Consider the following 20122-nt stretch of genomic DNA (forward strand, 5'->3'; position numbering starts at 1 on the left):
TAAGAGGAGACCTCACGTTGCAGAAGCACAAATGTGTTCTGTGTTTGTGTCTTTCATTCAGTAAATGCCTATAGGTAGGCCATGAAGGCTCCAGTTAGGCATGGCCACTATTACTTCCTATTGTTTCATATCCAAAGCTTCACAGACTTCTGTGACCTGGCAGGTAAAGTGGAAATAACAATGCAAGAGAGCTGTAAGGACCAGAGATAACAGTCAGAGAATATACTGAAGTTTAAGCTTCCAGAAGATAATGTCTTAAAATGCTTTCCTAGGCCAGACTCAGCAGCTCACACCTGTAATCCCAGCACTCTGGGAGGCCAAGGCAGATGGATAACCTGAGATCAGGAGTTTGAGACCAGCCTGGCCAACATGATGAGACCACCATCTCTACTAAAAATACACAAATTAGCCTGGCGTGGTGTTGTGCGCCTGTAGTCCCAGCTACTCAGGAGGCTGAGGCAGGAGAACTGCTTGAACCCAGGAGGCAGAGGTTGCAGTGAGCTGAGATCGCACCACTGCACTCCAGCCTGGACAACAGAGCAAGACTCCATCTCAAAAAAAAAAAAAAAAAAAAGCTTTCCTAGATCACATCCATACAAAATATAAATTCATTTATGACCACTCCCTAACACTTACTGTTACAGCCATACCAACCCAGCTCCCTAAACAATGTTTGCTGTTTGACATCTCCATGTCTTTGCTCATGCTGTTCCCTCTGGGAGGAATGCCCTTCTCTCCCTTCTTTGCCTACTTAAATCCTACTCATCCCTTAAAAATTATCTCAAGCAGGGCGGGTGCAGTGGTTCATGCCTGTAATCCCTGCACTTTGGGAGGCTGAGACAGGTGGGTCACCTGAGGTCAAGAGTTCGAGACCAGCCTGGCCAACATGATGAAACCCTGTCTCTACTAAAAATACAAAAAATTAGCTGGGCATGGTGGCGGGCACCTGTAATCCCAGCTACTCAGGAGGCTTAGGCAGGAGAATTGCTTGAACCCAGGAGGTGGAGGTTGTAGTGAGCTTACGCCCGACTGCAGTCCAGCCTGGGCAACAAGAGTGAAACTCCATCTGTAAAATAAAAATAAAATAAAATAATTCTCTCAAGCATCACCACTCCTCCTTGACCCCAAGTCTGATTCCGATTTTTCATTTTGTTGACTGAGCTCCCCAGAAAATAAGTTCCTTAAAGATACTGAGTTATAGGCCAGGTGCGGTGGCTTACGCCTGTAATCCCAGCACCTTGGGAGGCTGAGGCGGATGGATCACTGAGGCCAGGAGTTCCAGACCAGCCTGGCCAACATGCGGAAACCCTGTCTCTACCAAAAAATACAAAAGTTAGCCGGGTGTGGTGACGCGTGCCTATAATCTCAGCTACTCGGGAGGGTGAGGCAGGAGAATCGCTTGAACCTGGGAGGCGGAGGTTGCAATGAGCCGAGATCGTGCCACTGCACTCTAGTCTGGGCAACAGAGTGAGACCCTGTCTTTAAAAAAAAAAAAAAAAAAAAAGTTCCAGTTATTTGATTTTGTATTCCCAATGCCTGGCTCAGTACCTGGTACATAGTACATTGGCAGGTCTTAGGTCTTTTCAGTACTCACCATTTTGGCCTGAAGATCAAGCAGTTTTCTCACACGAAATGGTTTGACTAGAAAACATAAAGGAAAGAGGTACCATGCATTTGGATTCAGAATAAAAAGAAATCGGTTATATTTAACCACCATGCAGTTCATACAGTTTCTTCTTATAACATATCAAGAAAATAAATACCCTGTTCAGTTACGCCATTGAGCAGATGCTCTTAAAGTACTAAAAAGCAATTTCCACAAAATGACTTCTGTCATATAACTAATGCTAATAGTTATTTTAACTTTATAAAGGCCAATACAAATGCTAATTCCACAATGTGCAATACAACTGTAATGAAAATACTCACCATTCTCTTTTTTGGTAAGTAAATATAACAAATGGCAAACATAAGGGCACTGTTAAAACATAAAAAAAAAAATTAAGAGAAATGATAATATGTCTTGAACAGAGGGGCAGCACATTTTCCTCAAATGTCAATCTTACACTGATTAAGTAAAAAACCTTCAGGACTTCACTGAACAATAGTTTTACAAAGAGTCTCTTTTTCCTACTATATAGTGATAAAAAAACAATAGTTTTAATCAGCATCTCATTAGGTCATTTTTTAGGTATTTTTGGAATGTAAAGATATTGCAGACAATTTGAAAAACAGAATTACCTATCATCCTTCTACCATCTATCCTATCCATCTATTTGTATAAATTCATACAAATATTGAAAGGAATGCATGAATTTTTGTTATTCCTTTCAATATTTTTATGTATGTATGTATTGTTAGTTGGTGGAGACAAGGTCTCACTATGTTGCCCAGGCTGGTCTCTAACTCCTGGTCTCAAGTGATCCTCCTGATTCAGCCTCCTAAAGTACTAGGATTATAGGCATGAGCCACTGTACCTGGCCCATACTTATTAAGACATAAACTTGAAACTTTTATCCTGATTTCCTATTTCAAACCATTTTCCCATGTTGTTTATTCTTCAAAATTATCATTTTCAATGATGCTTCATATTCCAGTCAGTATATATACAAGAATTTAGTTAACAGCTTAGTCTTCAGTTTGGCAAATAGCATGCACTCAATTTGCTAATTAAATTATTGAATGATTGATTCCCTTCTACCATTTCATTTTCAGTGTCCATCTGTTCAGGTCTTACTCTAGATCAGGGGTCAGGAAACCATGGTCTACCTGTTTTTGTAAATAAAGTTTTACTGGGACACAGCCACATTCATTAATTTATTATTGTCCACAGTTGCTTGCACACCACACCAGCAGACTTGAATAGTTGCAACAGAGACAATATGGCCTTCATGCTCAGAATATGTATTATCTATCCCTTTAAGAAAAGGTTTGCCAACACCTTCTCTAAATAACAGGAAAGTGAAAAAATAAAGTATTTAATAGTACTAGGGAAAGCAACAAGAGCAAAGACTTTCTTTAAACAAAAATTTGTATTTTTGTAGTCATGACTCTAAACTTTAAAGTCTAAACTACAGCATATTCCATATTGCCTCTTCTGTACTTAGAAATGGTTTGAGAAAGAATCTAAACATATTTTTAATAAGCATGAATTTAGATATGGATTTTTTTTTTTTTTTTTTTTTTTTTGAGACGGAGTTTCACTCTTGTTGCCCAGGTTGGAGCACAATGGCATGATCTCGGCTCACTGCAACCTCCGCCTCCCGGGTTCAAGCGATTCTCCTACCTCAGCCTCCCGAGTAGCTGGGATTACAGGCATGCACCACCACGCCCGGCTAAGTTGGTATTTTTAGTTGAGACAGGGTTTCTCCACGTTGTTCAGGATGGTTTCGAACTCCCGACCTCAGGTGATCTGCCCGCCTTGGCCTCCCAAAGTGCTGGGATTACAGGTGTGAGCTACCATGCCTGGCTGGACTCTTTTTTTAAAAGAAAGAATACATGTTATGACCATGTCTGCCATATGCTACCCAGAGAATAGCAATTTTCAGTATAAAAAATGTGTTACCTCATACACTTAAGGATATGAACTATTAGCAACACTATCATGTTGAATATGAAATGAGTGTTACACAATCACTTGCCCTAGACTCCAGCATTATAGGAAATCTGACATTCTCTTTTAATCACATGTAGAAAGGAAAAACTCATATATATTATTTTAAAATTGCCTGTCAAATATTTAGGTTGGTGCAAAAGTAATTGCAGTTTTTGCTATTTCAATGGCAAGTACTTTAATAAGTACTTGGGTTATAAAAGGCTTAGTCCCTGCCTGGAAGAACTCAGTTCATTGAGCTATTAGAGAAAAGGAGAAAGCATATCTTCTTATTTCCTATTCTTTACAAAGTATGTTTAAATACAGAATTCATTTGTATTGCAATTTGGTCAGTTTATGAACAGAAACAATATGAGGTTAAGAGAGATGTCAAAGGTTAAGAGAGAGACAATGACGTACCACTTGTCATTCAACCACACCTGTGCACCACAAGACATGCAGCAGGGATAAGCATCCTGCATCCTTACTTTCTATTGACACTTCCAAGGTTACCACTCTTTCACCCTTGTATAGAAAAAGACCTCCTCTGAGACTTAGTTCACCCAACTTTACTACCTCTACCTTACCTATACCTTGTCAGCTCACTACTAACCTAGTACCTTCCCCAAAATTCCATGAGGATTTGGGCATCTCACTCAGTTTTCAGCTCTAACTGTAATCCCAATATCATGCCAGACGACTTTAATGTCCCTATCAACAAATCACCGTAGTCTTAGAGTTTACTGACCTCAATTCCAATGACCTGATAACCATCTATAGAAATATTGTGTATTAGATTCGCCGAATGACCCTGACAGCTTTCCTGCCAACTTAGCAATGTTTTTGACAACATATCCAGCGGTTGAAGCATGTTTCAGAGCTGGCATGAAAGCAAGAATCTGCAGTTCCCAAAAACAAAGTGAAAGTAGAAACACTAAATATTAAACAAGCTTTCTCACCAATATTTCTTGCCAAACCTTAAAAACTTTGAACTTACGACTTTAATAGCTACAACGGGAGGCAGGGGTAGGGTGGGCAGAGGATAAAGCTTAGGACCCACCCAATGTGTAGATTATGCAGAGGATCTATTATAATAAAAAACTGAAACCCCCAAGAGCTACACACTAAGTGTATGGTTGTGAAATTAAAACCCCACTGTGTTGAACAGGACAGCAAGTAAACTTGCTTGTCTTGACCTTGGGAATGGGTGAAAGGAAAATAAAACCTTTCCCAAGAATTTGTAACCACAAGCCAGCTCAAAAAATGTCTGCAGTTTGGCCAGGCATGGTGGCTCATGCCTGTAATCCCAACACTTTGGGAGACCAAGGCAGGCAGATTACCTGAGGTCAAGAGTTCGAGACCAGCCTGACCAACATGGATAAACCCCGTTTCTACTAAAAATACAAAATTAGCCGGGCATGGGGGTGCATGCCTGTAATCCTAGCTACTCAGGAGGCCAAGGCAGGAGAATCGCTTAAACCCAGGAGGCAGAGGTTGCAGTGAGCCAAGATCGCGCCATCGCACTCCAGCCTGGGCAACAAGAGCAAAACTCTGTCTCAAAAAAAAAAAAAAAAAAATTATATATCTATATCTATATCTATATATATCTGCAGTTTGAATTTACACAAATGGGATGGCCTAGAAAACCTAAAGAGAATAACTTAAAGTGGCTCTAGCTTAGTTGTAACTCCCAGGTAAATCATATATCCTGTATCCAGGGACTTGTATCTAGAATACAGAAAGAACTCTTACAACCCTACAGGATAATGAACAACCCAATTTAAAAGTGGGCAAAGGATCCTAACAGACATTTCTCCAGGGAGGGTATACAAATGGTCAATAAGCACATGAAAAGATGCTCAATATCATTAGTTATCAGGGAAATGCAAATCAAAACCACAATGAAAGACTACTTTACACCTACTAGCATAGCTATAATCAAGTCAGATAAAATAGCCAGTATTGGTAAGGATGCGATGAAATTTGAACCCTGTTATAGATTGCTGGAGGGAATGAAAAATGGTACAGCCACTGTGGAAAAGAGTTTGGCGATTCCTCAAAAAGCTAAACATAGAATTGCCATATGATACAGTAATTTTTTTCCTAGGTATACACTCAAAGGAACTGAAAAAGCAGGAACCTGAACAGATATTTATATACCAATATTCAACACAGCATCATTCACAATAGCCAAAAGGTGGGAACAACTCAAATGTCCAACAACAGATGAATGGATAAACAAAATGAGATATAGTCATCCCTTGTTATCAGCAGGGGATTGGTTCCAGGACTTCCCCTCTCCGCCACCGTATCAAACTCTACAGATTCTCAAGTTCGTTATATAAAATTGTGTAGTACTTGCATATAACCTATGCACATCCTCCTGTATACTTTAATCAGGGGGTGCCCAGTCTTTTGTTTTCCGGGCCACACTGAAAGAAGAACTGTCTTGAGCCACACATAAAATACACTAATGATAGCTGATGAGCTTAAAAAAAAATCCCCCAAAAACTCTCATAATGTTTTAAGAAAGCTTATGAATTTCCGTTGGGCCTCATTCACAGCAATCCTGGGTTGTGGGTTGGACAAGCTTGCTTTAAATAATCTCTGGATTAGTTATAATACTTAATATAATGTAAATGCTATGTAAATAGTTATTACACTGCATTTTTTATTTGTATTTTTTATTGTTATCTATATCTTTTAATATTTTCAATCAGTAATTGGATGAATCCATGGATGCAGAACCCTCAGACACAGAGGGCTGACTGCATATATATGAAGTAGAATATTATTCATCCATAAAAAGGAATGAAGTTCTGATACATGGTACAAATGAATGAACCTTAAAGACATTATGATAAATGAAAGAAGCCAGACACAAAAGGATAAATACTGTATGATTCCACTTATATGAGGTGCCTAGAATAGGCAAATTCATAGAGACAGATAGTAGATTAGAGGCTACTAGGAACAGGGGAAACAGGGAATAGGGAGTTACTGTGTAATGGTTAGAAAACTTCAGTTTAGGGTAATGAAAAAGTTTTGGAAATAGATACTGGTGATGCTTGCACGACACTGTGAATGTAATACATGTCACTGATATATACACCAAAAAAGTTTTAAAATGGTGAGGGTCAGGCACAGTGCCTCACATCTATAATCCCAGCACTTTGGGAGGCCGAGGCAGGAGGATTGCTTAAGGCCAGAAGTTCAAGGCCAGCCTGGGCAACATAGTGAGACTCTGTCTCTAGAAAAACTTTAAAAATTAGTTGGGCATGGTAGTGCATGCCTGTGGTCCCAGCTACTTTGAATGATAAAGTGGATGACTCATTGTATGGTATGCGAAATAAATCTCAATAAAGCTGTGTTTGTCTTTGGGTTTTTTTTTTTTTTTTTTTGAGACAGAGTCTCGCTCGTCACCCAGGCTGATCAATTGAGGTTGCAGAGAGCCATGATAGTGCCACTGCACTCCAGCCTGCACAAGAGTGAGACCCCATCCCAAATTTAAAAAAAAAAAAAAATAGAAATTATGAAAAAAAATAAATGGCCGGGCTCGGTGGCTCAAGCCTGTAATACTAACACCTTGGGAGGCCAAGGAAGGCAGATCACCTGAGGTCAGGGATTTGAGACCAGCCTGGCCGACATGGTGAAACCCCGTCTCTACTAAAAATACAAAAATTAGCCAGGCATGGTGGCGCATGCCTATAATCCCAGCTACTCGGGAGGATGAGGCAGGAGAATCACTTGAACCTGGGAGGCGGAGGTTGCAGTAAGCTGAGATCGCACCATCGCACTCCAGCCTGGGCAACAAGAGTGAAACTCTGTCTCAAAAAATAAATTAAAAAAAAAAAAATTTAAGTACTAATACACCAGGCACGGTGGCTCATGCCTGTAACCCCAGCACTTTGGGAGGCCAAGGCAGGCAAATCACCTGAGGTCGGGAGTTCAAGACCAGTCTGACCAACATGGAGAAACCTCATCTCTACTAAAAATACCAAAAATTAGCCAGGCGTGGCGGCACATGTCTGTAATCCCAGCTACTCAGGAGGCTGAGGCAGGAGAATAGCTTGAACCCGGGAGACGGAGGTTGCACTGAGCCAAGATGGCGCCACTGCACTCCAGCCTGGGCAACAAGAGTGAAACTCCATCTCGGGAGGGGAAAAAAAAAAAGTACTAATACATGCTATAACACAGATGAAACTTGAAAACATTTTGCTAAGAGGCAAGTCATAAAATACCACATTATTACATTAGTTCATTTATATAAAATGTCCAAAATAGGCAAACTTATAAAGACAGAAAATTAGATTAGGGGTTGCTTAGAGCTAGGGGGTTAATAGAGAGATGGGAGTGATAGCAAAGGGTATGGGGTTTCTTTTTTTTCTTTTTGAAATGATGAAAATGTTCTAAAATTGACTATGCTGAAATGGTTGTACATACCTGTGACTATACTTAAAATCAGTAAATTGAATACTTTAAATGGGTGAATTGTGGAGTATGTGAATTAAATCTCAATAAAGCTGTGTTTGTCTTTTTTTTTTTTTTTTTTTTTTTTTGAGACAGAGTCTCGCTCGTTACCCAGGCTGGAGGGTGCAGTGGTGCAATCTCGGCTCACTGCAATCTCCGCCTCTCCGGTTCACACGATTCTCCTGCCTCAGCCTCCCAAGTAGCTGGGATTAGAGGTGCCTGCCACCATGCCTGGCTAATTTTTGTATTTTTAGTAGAGACGGGGTTTTGCCATGTTGGCCAGGCTGTTCTCAAACTCCTGACCTCAGGTGATCCGCCCCCCTCAGCCTCCCAAAGTGCTGGGATTACAGGTGTTAGCCACCACACCTGGCCTAAAGCTGCTTTTTAAAAGTAGCTAGAGAGAAAAGAAAAAAAAGGATTACAATTAGACTGATTCAATAACCTGATGGAAGCAAGGAGCCAGTGGAATAATATTGTCAGTATCCTGAAAAAATTTAACTGTCATTCTAGAATTCTACATACACCAATACCAGTTTTCAAGAACAAGGGCAAAGTAGAAACATTTTCAGACAAACAGTTTGCCATCAAAAGATTTTCAATGAAAGAATAAAAAATACATTTTTAGCCAAAGGAAAATAATCTCATCTTGAAGGTGTGAGATGCAAAAACAAATCATGAGCAAAGATACTGGGAGATATGTGGGCAAATCTAAACAATTATCAACTGTAAAAATAATATTGATCAGGCGCAGTGGCTCACGCCTGTAATCCCAACACTTTGGGAGGCCGAGGCAGGTGGATCACCTGAGTTTGAGACCAGCCTGACCAACATGGAGAAACCCTGTCTCTACTAAAAATACAAAAAATCGCACCATTGCACTCCAGCCTGGGCAACAAGCGTGAAACTCTGTCTCAAAAGGAAAAAAAAACACCTAGTGTGTGTGTGTGTGTGTGTGTGTGTGTAAAGGGATGGAGAAAAACAAGGTAAAACTAAAACCAGACAACAACAGCATATAAGCCAGGAGCAGTGTGATGACAGCTAAAGCATTCTTCTGCACCATATGACACGAAGAGAAAAAAAAGAACAAGAAAAAGAGAGTTAAAGCATCCTGAGGTTTTTGTATCCTGTAAGATAAAGGTACAGATGCCAGTTACCTTTAGACTTAAAGTATGCATGTTAAGTAGGTACAAAAACACTTAGGTGACTTCCAAACAAGAATAGGAAAAAAACTAGGGTCAAAAAAAAAAAAAAGCTCATTTAGAATATCTCAAAATAAGATATCTGAATTTATTTCTACTATAATCACTACACCGAGGTAAATAAACTAATTATCAGCCAGGCACGGCAACAGAGTGAGACTCCGTCTCAAAAAAAAAAATTAGAAGACCCCTTGGCTGGTGTGGTAGCTCACACCTGTAATCCCAGCACTTTGAGAGCCCGAGGCCGGTGGATCACCTGAGGTCAGGAGTTAAAGACCAGCCTGGCCAACATGGTGAAACCCCATCTTTACTAAAAATACAAACAAATTAGCCAGGCGTGCTGACAGGTGCCTGTAATCCCAGCTACTTGGGAGGCTGAGGCAGGAGAATCTCTTGAACCCAGAAGGTGGAGGTTGCTGTGAGCTGAGATCACGCCATTGTACTCTAGCCTGGGCCAAAAGAGCAAAATTCTGTTTCAAAAAAAAAAAAAAAAATTAGAGGACCCCAAAATTGCTTTTTGTTTTTCTGGGTAATGTCTGTCAACACTCACCAGGTTAGAAATAATACTGAGAATATTTTTTTTTGAGACAGGTTCTTGCTCTGTCACCCATGCTGGAATACAATGGCACCATCACAGCTCACTGCTGCCTCCAACTCCCAGGCTCAAACGATCAAATGATTTCTGCTCCCCGCCCCCAGCCTCCCAAGTAGAAGTGCATGCCACCACACCCAGCTTTTTTTTTTTTTTTTTCCCCCAGTAAAGATGAGGTCTCACTAGGCTGGAATGCAATGGCATGATCTCAACTCACTGCAACCTCTGCCTCCTGGACTCAAGCGATCCTCCTGCCTCAGCCTCCTAAGTAGCTGGGACGATAGGCACATACCACCACACCTAGCTAATTTTTGTATATTTTGTAGAGATGGGGTTTCACCATGTTGTCCAAGTTGGTCTCGAACTCCTGAGATCAAGTGATCTGCCTGCCTCGGCCTCCTCAAAGTGCTGGAATTACAGGCATGAGCCACAACGCCCAGCCCATTTCTACAAATCTTTTTAATGTCTCTGGCTTAAGAGAATACAGTTGGAATCTGTGCTTCTATATTAATTCTATTATGTTTTGATTGAATTGCATGAAGAAAATCCAGCCTCACACAGATATATAGTTGGAAAAGGTAGGAACAGTTTAAAAGGCTTTTCAGAAAATTATGGATATTAGTCTTTGCTACTACACCAAAACTTGACAAGTGGTAGTTTCTTAAGGGGTAGCTGTAATGTGGAATCTGAAACACTCTCAATAAAAGCTCTGTACTCTGTTCCATTAAAATTCGTTGATGTATCTTGTATTTTAAAGGGTTCTTTTACCCATTTATGAATTTAGAACATCATACTTGTTCATCAGGAAAATATTGGCTCACTGAGTTATACTGAGCTTCCAAATGCTGACACATTTCATTATATGGTAACTAAAAATCACAACATTAATACCATCACCAATTATTACAAAAGTCTTTCAGGTATCTGAAAGCTGTCAGGTTCATAGTGGCAGATACAAATTTTCTAAACTTTAATTTTTCACTTGAATGCTCAAATGTTATCACTGGCAACAGATACGGCCAGTTGTTTTCTTTGAATAACAGGCTTGTTTTGTTCATTTTCAAGAAAACATTTTCCAAGTACCCAAGTCTGTATAACTATGGTTCGTATGTCAGTCATTCTTTTTTTTTGAGACAGAGTCTCACTCTGTCGCCAGGCTGGAGTGCAGTGGCGTGATCTCGTCTCACTGCAACCTCTGCCTCCTGGGTTCAAGCAATTCTCCTGCCTCAGCCTCCCAAGTAGCTGGGACTACAGGTGTGCGCCAACATGCCCAGCTAATTTTCCTATTTTTAGTAGAGACGGGGTTTCACCATGTTGGCCAGGATGGTCTCAATCTCTTGACCTTGTGATCCGCCTGCCTCGGCCTCTCAAAGTGCTGGGATTACAGGTGTGAACCACTGCGCCCGGCCATCAGTCATTCTTTCAAATAAAAATGGAGCTAGTTTGGCTCACAACTCAATCACACAAATGCTTTTCCTCAGAATAACCATTGTACTTTAGTATGCAGGACTTTGTTTGTACTTGCCATTTCATTACACAGAATATTAAAGACGTAGAGATTTAATAAAACTATTGAGTTAATTTTTATGCTTCACTTGACATTCTTAAGTGAAATTAGCATTTTTGTTTTTTTACCACAATGAAGAACATAATAAAGAACATGCTAGTACAGTTTGGTGCCACTGCCTTGATTCATGTTAAATGGCCAGTAGTTTTACCCAGAATTGCTTTAGCACCATCAGTGCTAAGGTCAACAAAGTGAAAATGGCAAATAATACCTTGGTTTTATTATGAAAATAATTTTGACCTCTTGGACTTCCCGAAAGGGTCTTAGGAAGCCCCAGGGGGTCCACAGACCATATTTGAGAATTTCTTGTCTACGACATCATGTTATACCTAGATTATCATGTCAGCTTCCTAACTAGTATTCCTGCCTTCGGCCTCTCTCTTAATTCACATTGTTGGGCACTACTAGATACAGCTTCCTACAGAGCTGCTTTCAACATATTCCAGCCAAAAATATTCAGTGATTTACCCACTGAATAAAGTTCAAATTCCTTAGCATCACATTGGAAGACCTCTACAATCTGTCTTCACCCAACTTTTTCAGCCTTACCACCTAACACCATCGCCAATTAAGTCAGGCTGGTCTATTAAGGTCTCCTAAAACAATTTACACACCTCACGACTTTGCTTGAAATATTCCCACCATATCAAATATCATTTTCTGTCACCAAATCCCAAATCCTATTCAACCTGTGAGGCCCAGCTCAACACCCACATACTTTATGGTGCTCTTAACTAATCATTTTGAGTTACAGTGCTTTCTTCCTTCCTGGAAATATTATAGCAATTATTATCTTCAAACTATCATATGCTGTTTTTGATAATTTATGTTATTTCCTTAATTCCCCAACTAGATTTCAAGTTCCTGGAGTATAGAAACCCTATGCTAAACTTTGAATCTTCTACAGTGCCTAGAACAATGCAATGAACACACTGGAAACATCATTTTAAAAAATAAAATCAATAAATGAATTCCCTTCCCAAAGGCAAGAGAAATACAGTTAGACGAGTGATTCACACGGTCTGTGAACTACTGATGGTCCTTGAAAGTCTTCCAGGTGGACAGTAGATTGATTTCTTAAAGTTATTAATGTTTTTAAGGGAAATAATTATGCTATTTAATAAAAATCACTCCATTGGCACTCATGAAAAGTAATCCTCTCCTTCTCATTAATTTTGATGAGGCTTTTGCAGTGTTAATCAAGAAAATGTAGAGTAAATGACTCAAAGGACCCTGTTGAAGTGGTTTAAAAGGGAAAAGATGGCAATAAGTGCTCTAGATCAGCAAACAAGACTCCAATGTGAAATCAACTTTATCTGTAACATTTTTATTTCCTTAAAATAAGATATAAAGTAAATATGATAAAAACTTTCTATTTGTTAATCTGAGAGACAGGAGCAAAGTAGAATGTTATTATTTGCCCTTTTCTGTATATTTGATATGTCTACGTTATCTTGTTACATTTCTGTATGTTTGATATATTTTTAAAATAAGGAAAAACACATTGCATAGCATGCTGAAGGATATATGGTGCATCAATATACACTCATGTACTATTTGATTGATGCCTAATGCTGTCCAATTTTTACTTACCAGTGCATCATCTTGCAATGAAGCAAAAAAGAAGCCGTAGAGCAAGTTAATTTGCTCCTTACGATCAATGAAGTCAAACATTGCAACCAGCCAACGATAAAAAAGTACCTATTGAAGAGACAAAATACTTATCTTTAAAGAAATACAACTGGTACAGAAGAGTTTAATTCCACCCCCGTCCCCCGTCGCCAGGGCTATTTTAGAGGCTTCAGGCACAAAGTAGAATAATAGATTTTATTTCTCAGTAAAAATTTCTGTTTGAATATAGCCCTTGCATCAAGATATATTGTTCCAAAACTACAGGCTTTGCACAAAAGGCCAATGCCATTACTTGATAAGTGGCTCTTCTTTGTCAGTCCTTAAGTGGTTCTGAAGGACTTACAATCAAAGAGTTTAAAAAGATTACCTTGGTGCTACCAGAACACTTGTCAACACAAAGCCAGGAGACTGCCTTAACCACAGAATCTTGTGATATTACTGTTGCTGGGATCATGCACTTCAATATCCGTGTGTTTACAGCATTTCCTGGAAAGGAGACAAGCTAAATTAAACTACATTTTAAGGTCTCAATTGTTCTTTTACTATTATTCACTCTCGGATCTAAAAATCTCACATTAGGCTGGGCATGATGGCTCATGCCTGTAATCCCAGCACTTTGGGAGGTCATGGTGGGTGGATCACCTGAGGTTGGGAGTTCGAGACCAGCCTGATCAATATGGAGAAACCCCATCTCTACTAAAAATACAAAAATTAGCCACGCGTGATGGAGCATGCCTGTAAGCCCAGCTACTCGGGAGGCTAAGGCAGGAGAATCGCTTGAACCCAGGAGGCGGAGATTATGGTGAGCCGAGATCGTGCCATTACACTCCAGCCTGGGCAACAAGACCAAAACTCCATCTCAAAAAAAAAAAAAAAAACTCACATTATATTGAAGGCAATAAAAACCAACAGTGTGTAAAATTCAGTATCTCTTATCATTATTAATAAATTGTTCAAAACAAAAATGTACCTTTAACTACTGATGTAAACTATAAGGCAATGGTCAGGCACAGTGGCTCATGCCTATAATCCTAACACTTTGGGAGGCCGAGGCAGGCGGATCACTTGAGCCCAGGAGATCAAGACTAGCCTGGGCAACATGCCAAAACCCCATATCTACTAAAAATACAAAAATTAGTCAGGGGTGGTGGGGTAAGCCTTTAGTCCCTGCAACTTGGGAGGCTGATGTGGGGGAAACACCCGAGCCCAGGGAGGTCGAGGCTGCAGTGAGCTGTGATCATGTCACTGCACTCCAGCCTGGATGACAAAGTGAGACCCTCTCTAAAAAAAAAAAAAAAAACTATAAGGCAAATTATTTGGCTCAAATATTTCTATTTAAAAAATATAAATGAGTACAGGGTTTCTTCTTGGGGTGATGAAAATGTTCAAGAATTAGACAGTGGTGATGATTACACAACTCTGACTATGCTTTAAAGAAATGTTGAATTTGGAGCCGAACGTGGTGACACATGCCTATAATCTAAGCACTTTGGGAGGCTGAGGTGGATGGATTGCTTGAGCCCAGGAGTTTGAGACCAGCCTGGACAACATAGCAGGACCCCGTCTCTATGTAAAAAAAAAAAAAAAAAATTAGCTGGGCATGGTGGCGCCTCCTGGGTGGCTGAGGCCGGAGGACTGCTTGAGCCTAGGAGTTTGAGATTAGCCTAGGCAATACAGTGAGACCCCAATCTCTACAAAAAATACAAAAATTAGCCAGATGTGGTAGCACATGCCTATAGTCCCAGCTACTTGGTAGGCTGAGGTGGGAGGATCACTTGAACCTAGAAGGTGGAGGTTGCAGTGAGCTGAGATCACACCACTAGACTCCAGCCTGGGTGACAGAGTGAGACTCTGTCTCCAAAAACAAAAATGCTGAATTTTTAAAACAGTGAATTTTGCCAGGAGCGGTAGCTCATGCCTGTAATTCCAGCACTTTGGGAGGCCGAGGCAGGCAGATCACCTGAGATCAGGAGTTCAAGACCAGACTGGCCAAGGTGATGAAACTCCATCTCTAATTTAAAATACAAAATTAGGCCAGGCGTGGTGACTCACGCCTGTAATCCAGGCTGGGCGACAAGAGTGAAACTCCATCTCAAAAAAAAAAAAAAAAAAATTAGTCGAGTGTCATGGTAGGCGCCTATAATCCCAGCCACTCAGGAGGCCGAGGCAGGAGAATCACTTGAACATGGGAGGTGGAGGTTGCAGTGAGCCGAGATCACGCCATCGCACTGCACCCTGGGCTACCAGAGTGAAACTCCATCTCAAAAATAAAAAAGTAAAAAATAAAAAAATAATGAATGTTATGAGGGCACGGTGGCTCACAACTGTAATCCCAGCACTTTGGAAGGCCAAAGCAGGCAGATCATCTGAGGTCAGGAATTCAAGACCAGCCTGGGCAACATGGTGAAACCCGCATCTCTACTAAAAATACAAAAATTAGCTGGGCGTGGTGGTGGGCGCCTGTAATCCCAGCTACTTAGGAGGCTGAGGCAGGAGCATCGCTTGAAACCGGGAGGCAGAGGTTGCAGTGAGCCGAGATCACACCATTGCACTCCAGCCTGGGCAATAAGAGTGAAACTCCGTCTCAAAATAAAAGAAAACAAAAGGAAAAAACAATGAATTTTATGGTATGTGAGTTATATCTCCAAAAAAGCTTTCAATCACAGGAAAATTTCAAAGATTTTTTTTTAATGGCCTCATAGACTGATTTATTTAAAGCTACTGATGGACACTTTGCATGAGGTGTTACATTTAAGAATGTATTTGTTCATGAGAGAATGTGAGCCAGAAATAAAAACATACATATAAAATTAAAATGTATATATTTGTATCATCCGCTCGCCCCAAAAAAGCAGGAAGAGTAGCAGAATAGAACAGACATTCTTTTTTTTTTTGAGACAGGGTCTGACTCTGTCACCCAGGCCGGAGTGCAGTGGTGCAATCATAGCTCACAACAACCTCAAATTCCTGGGCTCAAGCAATCCTCCCACCTCAGCCTCCAGGGTAGCTGAGACTACAGGCATGTGTCACCATACCTGCTTACGTTTTTTATTTCTAGCAAAGACAAGGTCTCACTATGTTGCCCAGGCTGGTCTCGCACTCCTGGACTCAAGGGATCTGCCCACTTTGGCCTCTCAAAGTGCTGGGATTACAGGCATGAGCCACCGTGACTGGCCTAGAACAAGATATTCTTGGAATTGACTAGCAGTAATACCATTCTACGCTAGTCCAATCTTTCCACTTGATCTCAGGCCTCTATGGTGTTCTCCCATCTGGTAATAGAAATGATGTCACAGAGATCACCTGAGGGCAAGAGTTCGAGACCAGCCTGGCCAACGTGCTGAAACCCCATCTCTACTAAAAATACAAAACTTAGCCAGGCATGGTGGCGGGCGCCTGTAATCCCAGCTACTCAGGAGGGTGAGGCAGGAGAATCGCTTGAACCTGGGAGGCGGAGTTTGCAGTGAGCCAAGATCGTCTCAAAAAAAAAAAAAAGTCACAGAGGCTGGCTTTGAATACATCCTATCTCAACTTCTGTTAATTAAGGCTTCAAGAATTAGAATATATCTCATCACTTTGTACACTATCATTCTGTGGAGAAGAAAGGAAGCAGTGATGATAGGTAATGAATCACAAAAATAAAAATCTCTGCTTTCCACTCTTGTGGTTTCTTTTCTTGTTTTCTTTCTCACTCCCATCCACTAACTCTTCGAAATTTAAAATAGTCTCACCACTAACACATTACACGTGCACCAAATTCAAAGGGAGAATTCAATATTGATTCTATTTTTACTTCCAAGTGACTTAATTTTTAAAGAATCTAAAGTCCCTTTGTACCTAATTATGATGACATTTCTAGCATACCTGCCTCTGAATATGCATTGAAACTTACCAAAAGAGCTGCATGTAAAGATCTAGTAGGGATGGGGGACATCACAGAAATAACTATAATAAAAGGGAGAAAAGGAATTAAGGAGGCCACATTTGACCTCAGCAAATTCCAGCTTAGCAGAAAAAAAAAAAAAATGAAAAGTAACAATAGAAAGCCAGAGATTATTTTTTAAATTGCTATATAAGTTTCCCAAGTCTGAGGCATGCATTTTGAGACACCTCAAGTCCTGGCAGACATCAAGATAACCTAATCATTAATTTCTGAGATAAAGAAAGGAGGCTGGGTGCAGTGGCATGCACCTGTAGTCCCATCTACTTGGGAGTCTGAGATGGGAGGACTGCTTGAATCTAGAAGGTCGAGGCTGCAGTGAACCGTGATCATATCACTGCACTGCAGTCTGGACAACAGAGTGAGACTCTGTCACGAAAAAAAAATTTCTAAAACAGAAAACATCTGTATACTCCACATGTTGTTTTTTTGTTTTGTTTTGTTTGAGATGGAGTCGCGTTCTGTCACCCAGGCTGGAGTGCAGTGGCATGATCTCCGCTCACTGCAAGCTCTGCCTCCTGGGTTCACGTCATTCTCCTGCCTCAGCCTCTCAAGTAGCTGGGACTACAGGCGCCCACCACCACGCCCGGCTAATTTTTTGTATTTTTAGTAGAGATGGGGTTTCACCATGTTAGCCAGGGTGGTCTTGATCTCCTGACCTCGTGATCCACCCACCTCAGCCTCCCAAAGTGTTGGGGTTACAGGCGTGAGCCATTGCGCCCAGCCCCTACTCCATATATGTTTTAAAGTGAGATGGGAGTGGGTAAATTGATCTTTACAGACATTGTTCAGGTAAACACGGATTCCTGGAAAGATATTAGAACCAAACAATCTAAAACCATCTACAAGAAAAAAAACAATTTTATTAGGTCTCATTTAACTTTCTAGGGAAACACAGAGAACTAATCAGATAAAAATGGAGAAATAAAATACCTGACAGTCATATGTTGAATTCGGTTAGTAATGTGTTGTTACTTTAAAATAAATACACATACCCCTGCAAATATGCTGCTAGGATATAAACAAAGGAATCTAACATGCGACAGCCAAGAAACACTTAGTATATAAAGCATTTGGTTTTGAGAGCTGTCTTAATCTTTCTTTTTTTTCCCCAGAGACAGAGTCTTGCTCTGTGGCCCACACTGGAGTACAGTGGCACCATCATAGCTCATTGCAGCCTCAAACTCCTGGGCTCAAGTGATTCTCTTGCCTCAGACTCCCAAGTAGCTGGGACTACACGCACATGCTACTGCACCTAGCTAATTTTCTTTTTTTTAACATTTTGTAGACAAGGTTTCGCTTTGTTGCCCAGGCTGGTCTCAAATCTGGCTTCAAGCAATCATCCTGCCTTGGCCCTCCGAAGTGCTGAGATTACAGGCATGAGCCACTATACCCAGCCTTAACTTTTTTTAAGTAGAAAAAAAAGCAGCAATGTGGTACAGTATAAGCACTAGAATGGGAGTTTGGACATCTTATTTCCCCAGTTCTACCTCTGACATTAAGCAAGTCTCTTTAACTACTCTGAGCCTCTTTTTCCTCACCTTTAAATGAGAGTGTTTAGAGTCTAAAATACCTTCCAAGTCTGAATTTAAATGAGAAAAAGTTAAAAGGTTCAAGTAAATAAAATATTGACCAGGTATTATTTCTAAGAACCTCTTCCAACCATCCCAACCATCACCAATGAATTTAGAACAGGAAAAGATGTACTTGCACAAAAGAAAAAGCATCTTAGCTGGGCACGGTGGCTCATGCCTGTAATCCCAGCACTTTGGGAGGCTCAGGCAGGCGGATCATCTGAGGTCAGAAGTTTGAGACCAGCCTGGCCAACATGATGAAACCCCGTCTCTACTAAAAATACAAAAATCAGCCGGGTGTGGTGGCACATGTCCATAATCCCAGCTACTCAGGAAGCTGAGGCAGGAGAATTGCTTGAACCCGGGAAGCAGAGGTTGCAGTGAGCCGAGATCACGCCATTGCACTCCAGCCTGGGTGAAAGAGCGAAACTCCATCTCAAAAAATAAATAAATAAAATAAAGAAAATGAAGGTAATGAAGTAGACTAAGTGATCTTTTAAGATGCCTTCCAGCAACATTGTTGAAATTACTACGTATGCTTAAGATAAATACTAAAAAACGGTTCTCATGTATTTGGTGACAAAAGTATGTATTTTGCATTTTATTTGTAATGATATATGGTAACTGGTCATTTTCAGCATATGCACACAGAAACTTTTGGCCTAAACACACAAAAAAGCCCATTGTATAATCTTAACAGATTGGTCTTATGAAGAGAACAGTAAACATAAAAAACTGCAACTAATTCCAATGAACAATCTAATTCAAAGTCTAAAAGGAAGGTCGGGCACAGTGGGTCACGCCTGTAATCCCAATGCTTTGGAAGGCCAAGGAGGGCGGATCACCTGAGGTCGGGAGTTCGAGACCAGCTTGACCAACATGGAGAAACCTCATCTCTACCAAAAATACAAAATTAGTCGGGCATGGTGACACGTGCCTGTAATCCCAGCTACTGGGGAGGCTGAGGCAGGAGAATTGCTTGAACCCAGGAGGTGGAGGTTGCAGTGAGCCAAGATCGCACCATTGCACTCCAGCCTGGGCAACAAGTGCAAAACTCAATCTCAAAAAAATAAATAAACAAAGTCTAAAAGGAAAAACTAATAGCAAAGTGATGACAAAAACATCCAAGACCGGGCACAGTGGCTCACGCCTGTAATCCCAGCACTTTGGGAGGCCGAGGCAGGTGGATCACGAGGTCAGGAGTTCAAGACCAGTCTGCCCAAGATGGTGAAACTCCGTCTCTACTAAAAATACAAAAACATTAGCCAGGCGTGGTGGAAGGCACCTGTAATCCCAGCACTTTGGGAGGCCAATGTAATCCCAGCTACTCGGGAGGCTGAGGCAGAGAGGTGGAACCTGGGAGGTGGAGGTTGTAGTGAGCTGAGATTGCACCACTACACTCTAGCCCGGGCGATGGAGTGAGACCCAGTCTCCCAAAAAAAAAAAAAACCAAAAAATGCCCTTGGCCAGGCACGGTGGCTCACACCTGTAATCCCAGCACTTTGGGAGGCCAATGCAGGAGGCTCACGAGGTCAGGAGATGGAGACCATCTTGGC

At 40.9% G+C, this 20122-nt stretch overlaps 1 protein-coding gene across 1 annotated transcript in view; it reads right to left on the bottom strand.

Annotated features, from left to right (window-relative positions):
- CENPI (centromere protein I) overlaps positions 1–20122 on the bottom strand; it is a 76186-nt gene that overhangs the window by 51402 nt on the left and 4662 nt on the right. Inside the window, exons 5-8 of the mRNA XM_011964790.1 lie at positions 13420–13538; positions 13014–13121; positions 1930–1978; positions 1595–1641 (exon numbers count right to left, since the gene is read on the bottom strand). Of these exons, the coding sequence (XP_011820180.1) occupies positions 1595–1641; positions 1930–1978; positions 13014–13121; positions 13420–13538 (323 nt within the window). The remainder of the gene's footprint in view (positions 1–1594; positions 1642–1929; positions 1979–13013; positions 13122–13419; positions 13539–20122) is intronic.

This window comes from Mandrillus leucophaeus, unplaced genomic scaffold (assembly GCF_000951045.1).
Source record: "Mandrillus leucophaeus isolate KB7577 unplaced genomic scaffold, Mleu.le_1.0 Scaffold706, whole genome shotgun sequence".
In the NCBI taxonomy this organism is placed as follows: domain Eukaryota; kingdom Metazoa; phylum Chordata; class Mammalia; order Primates; family Cercopithecidae; genus Mandrillus; species Mandrillus leucophaeus.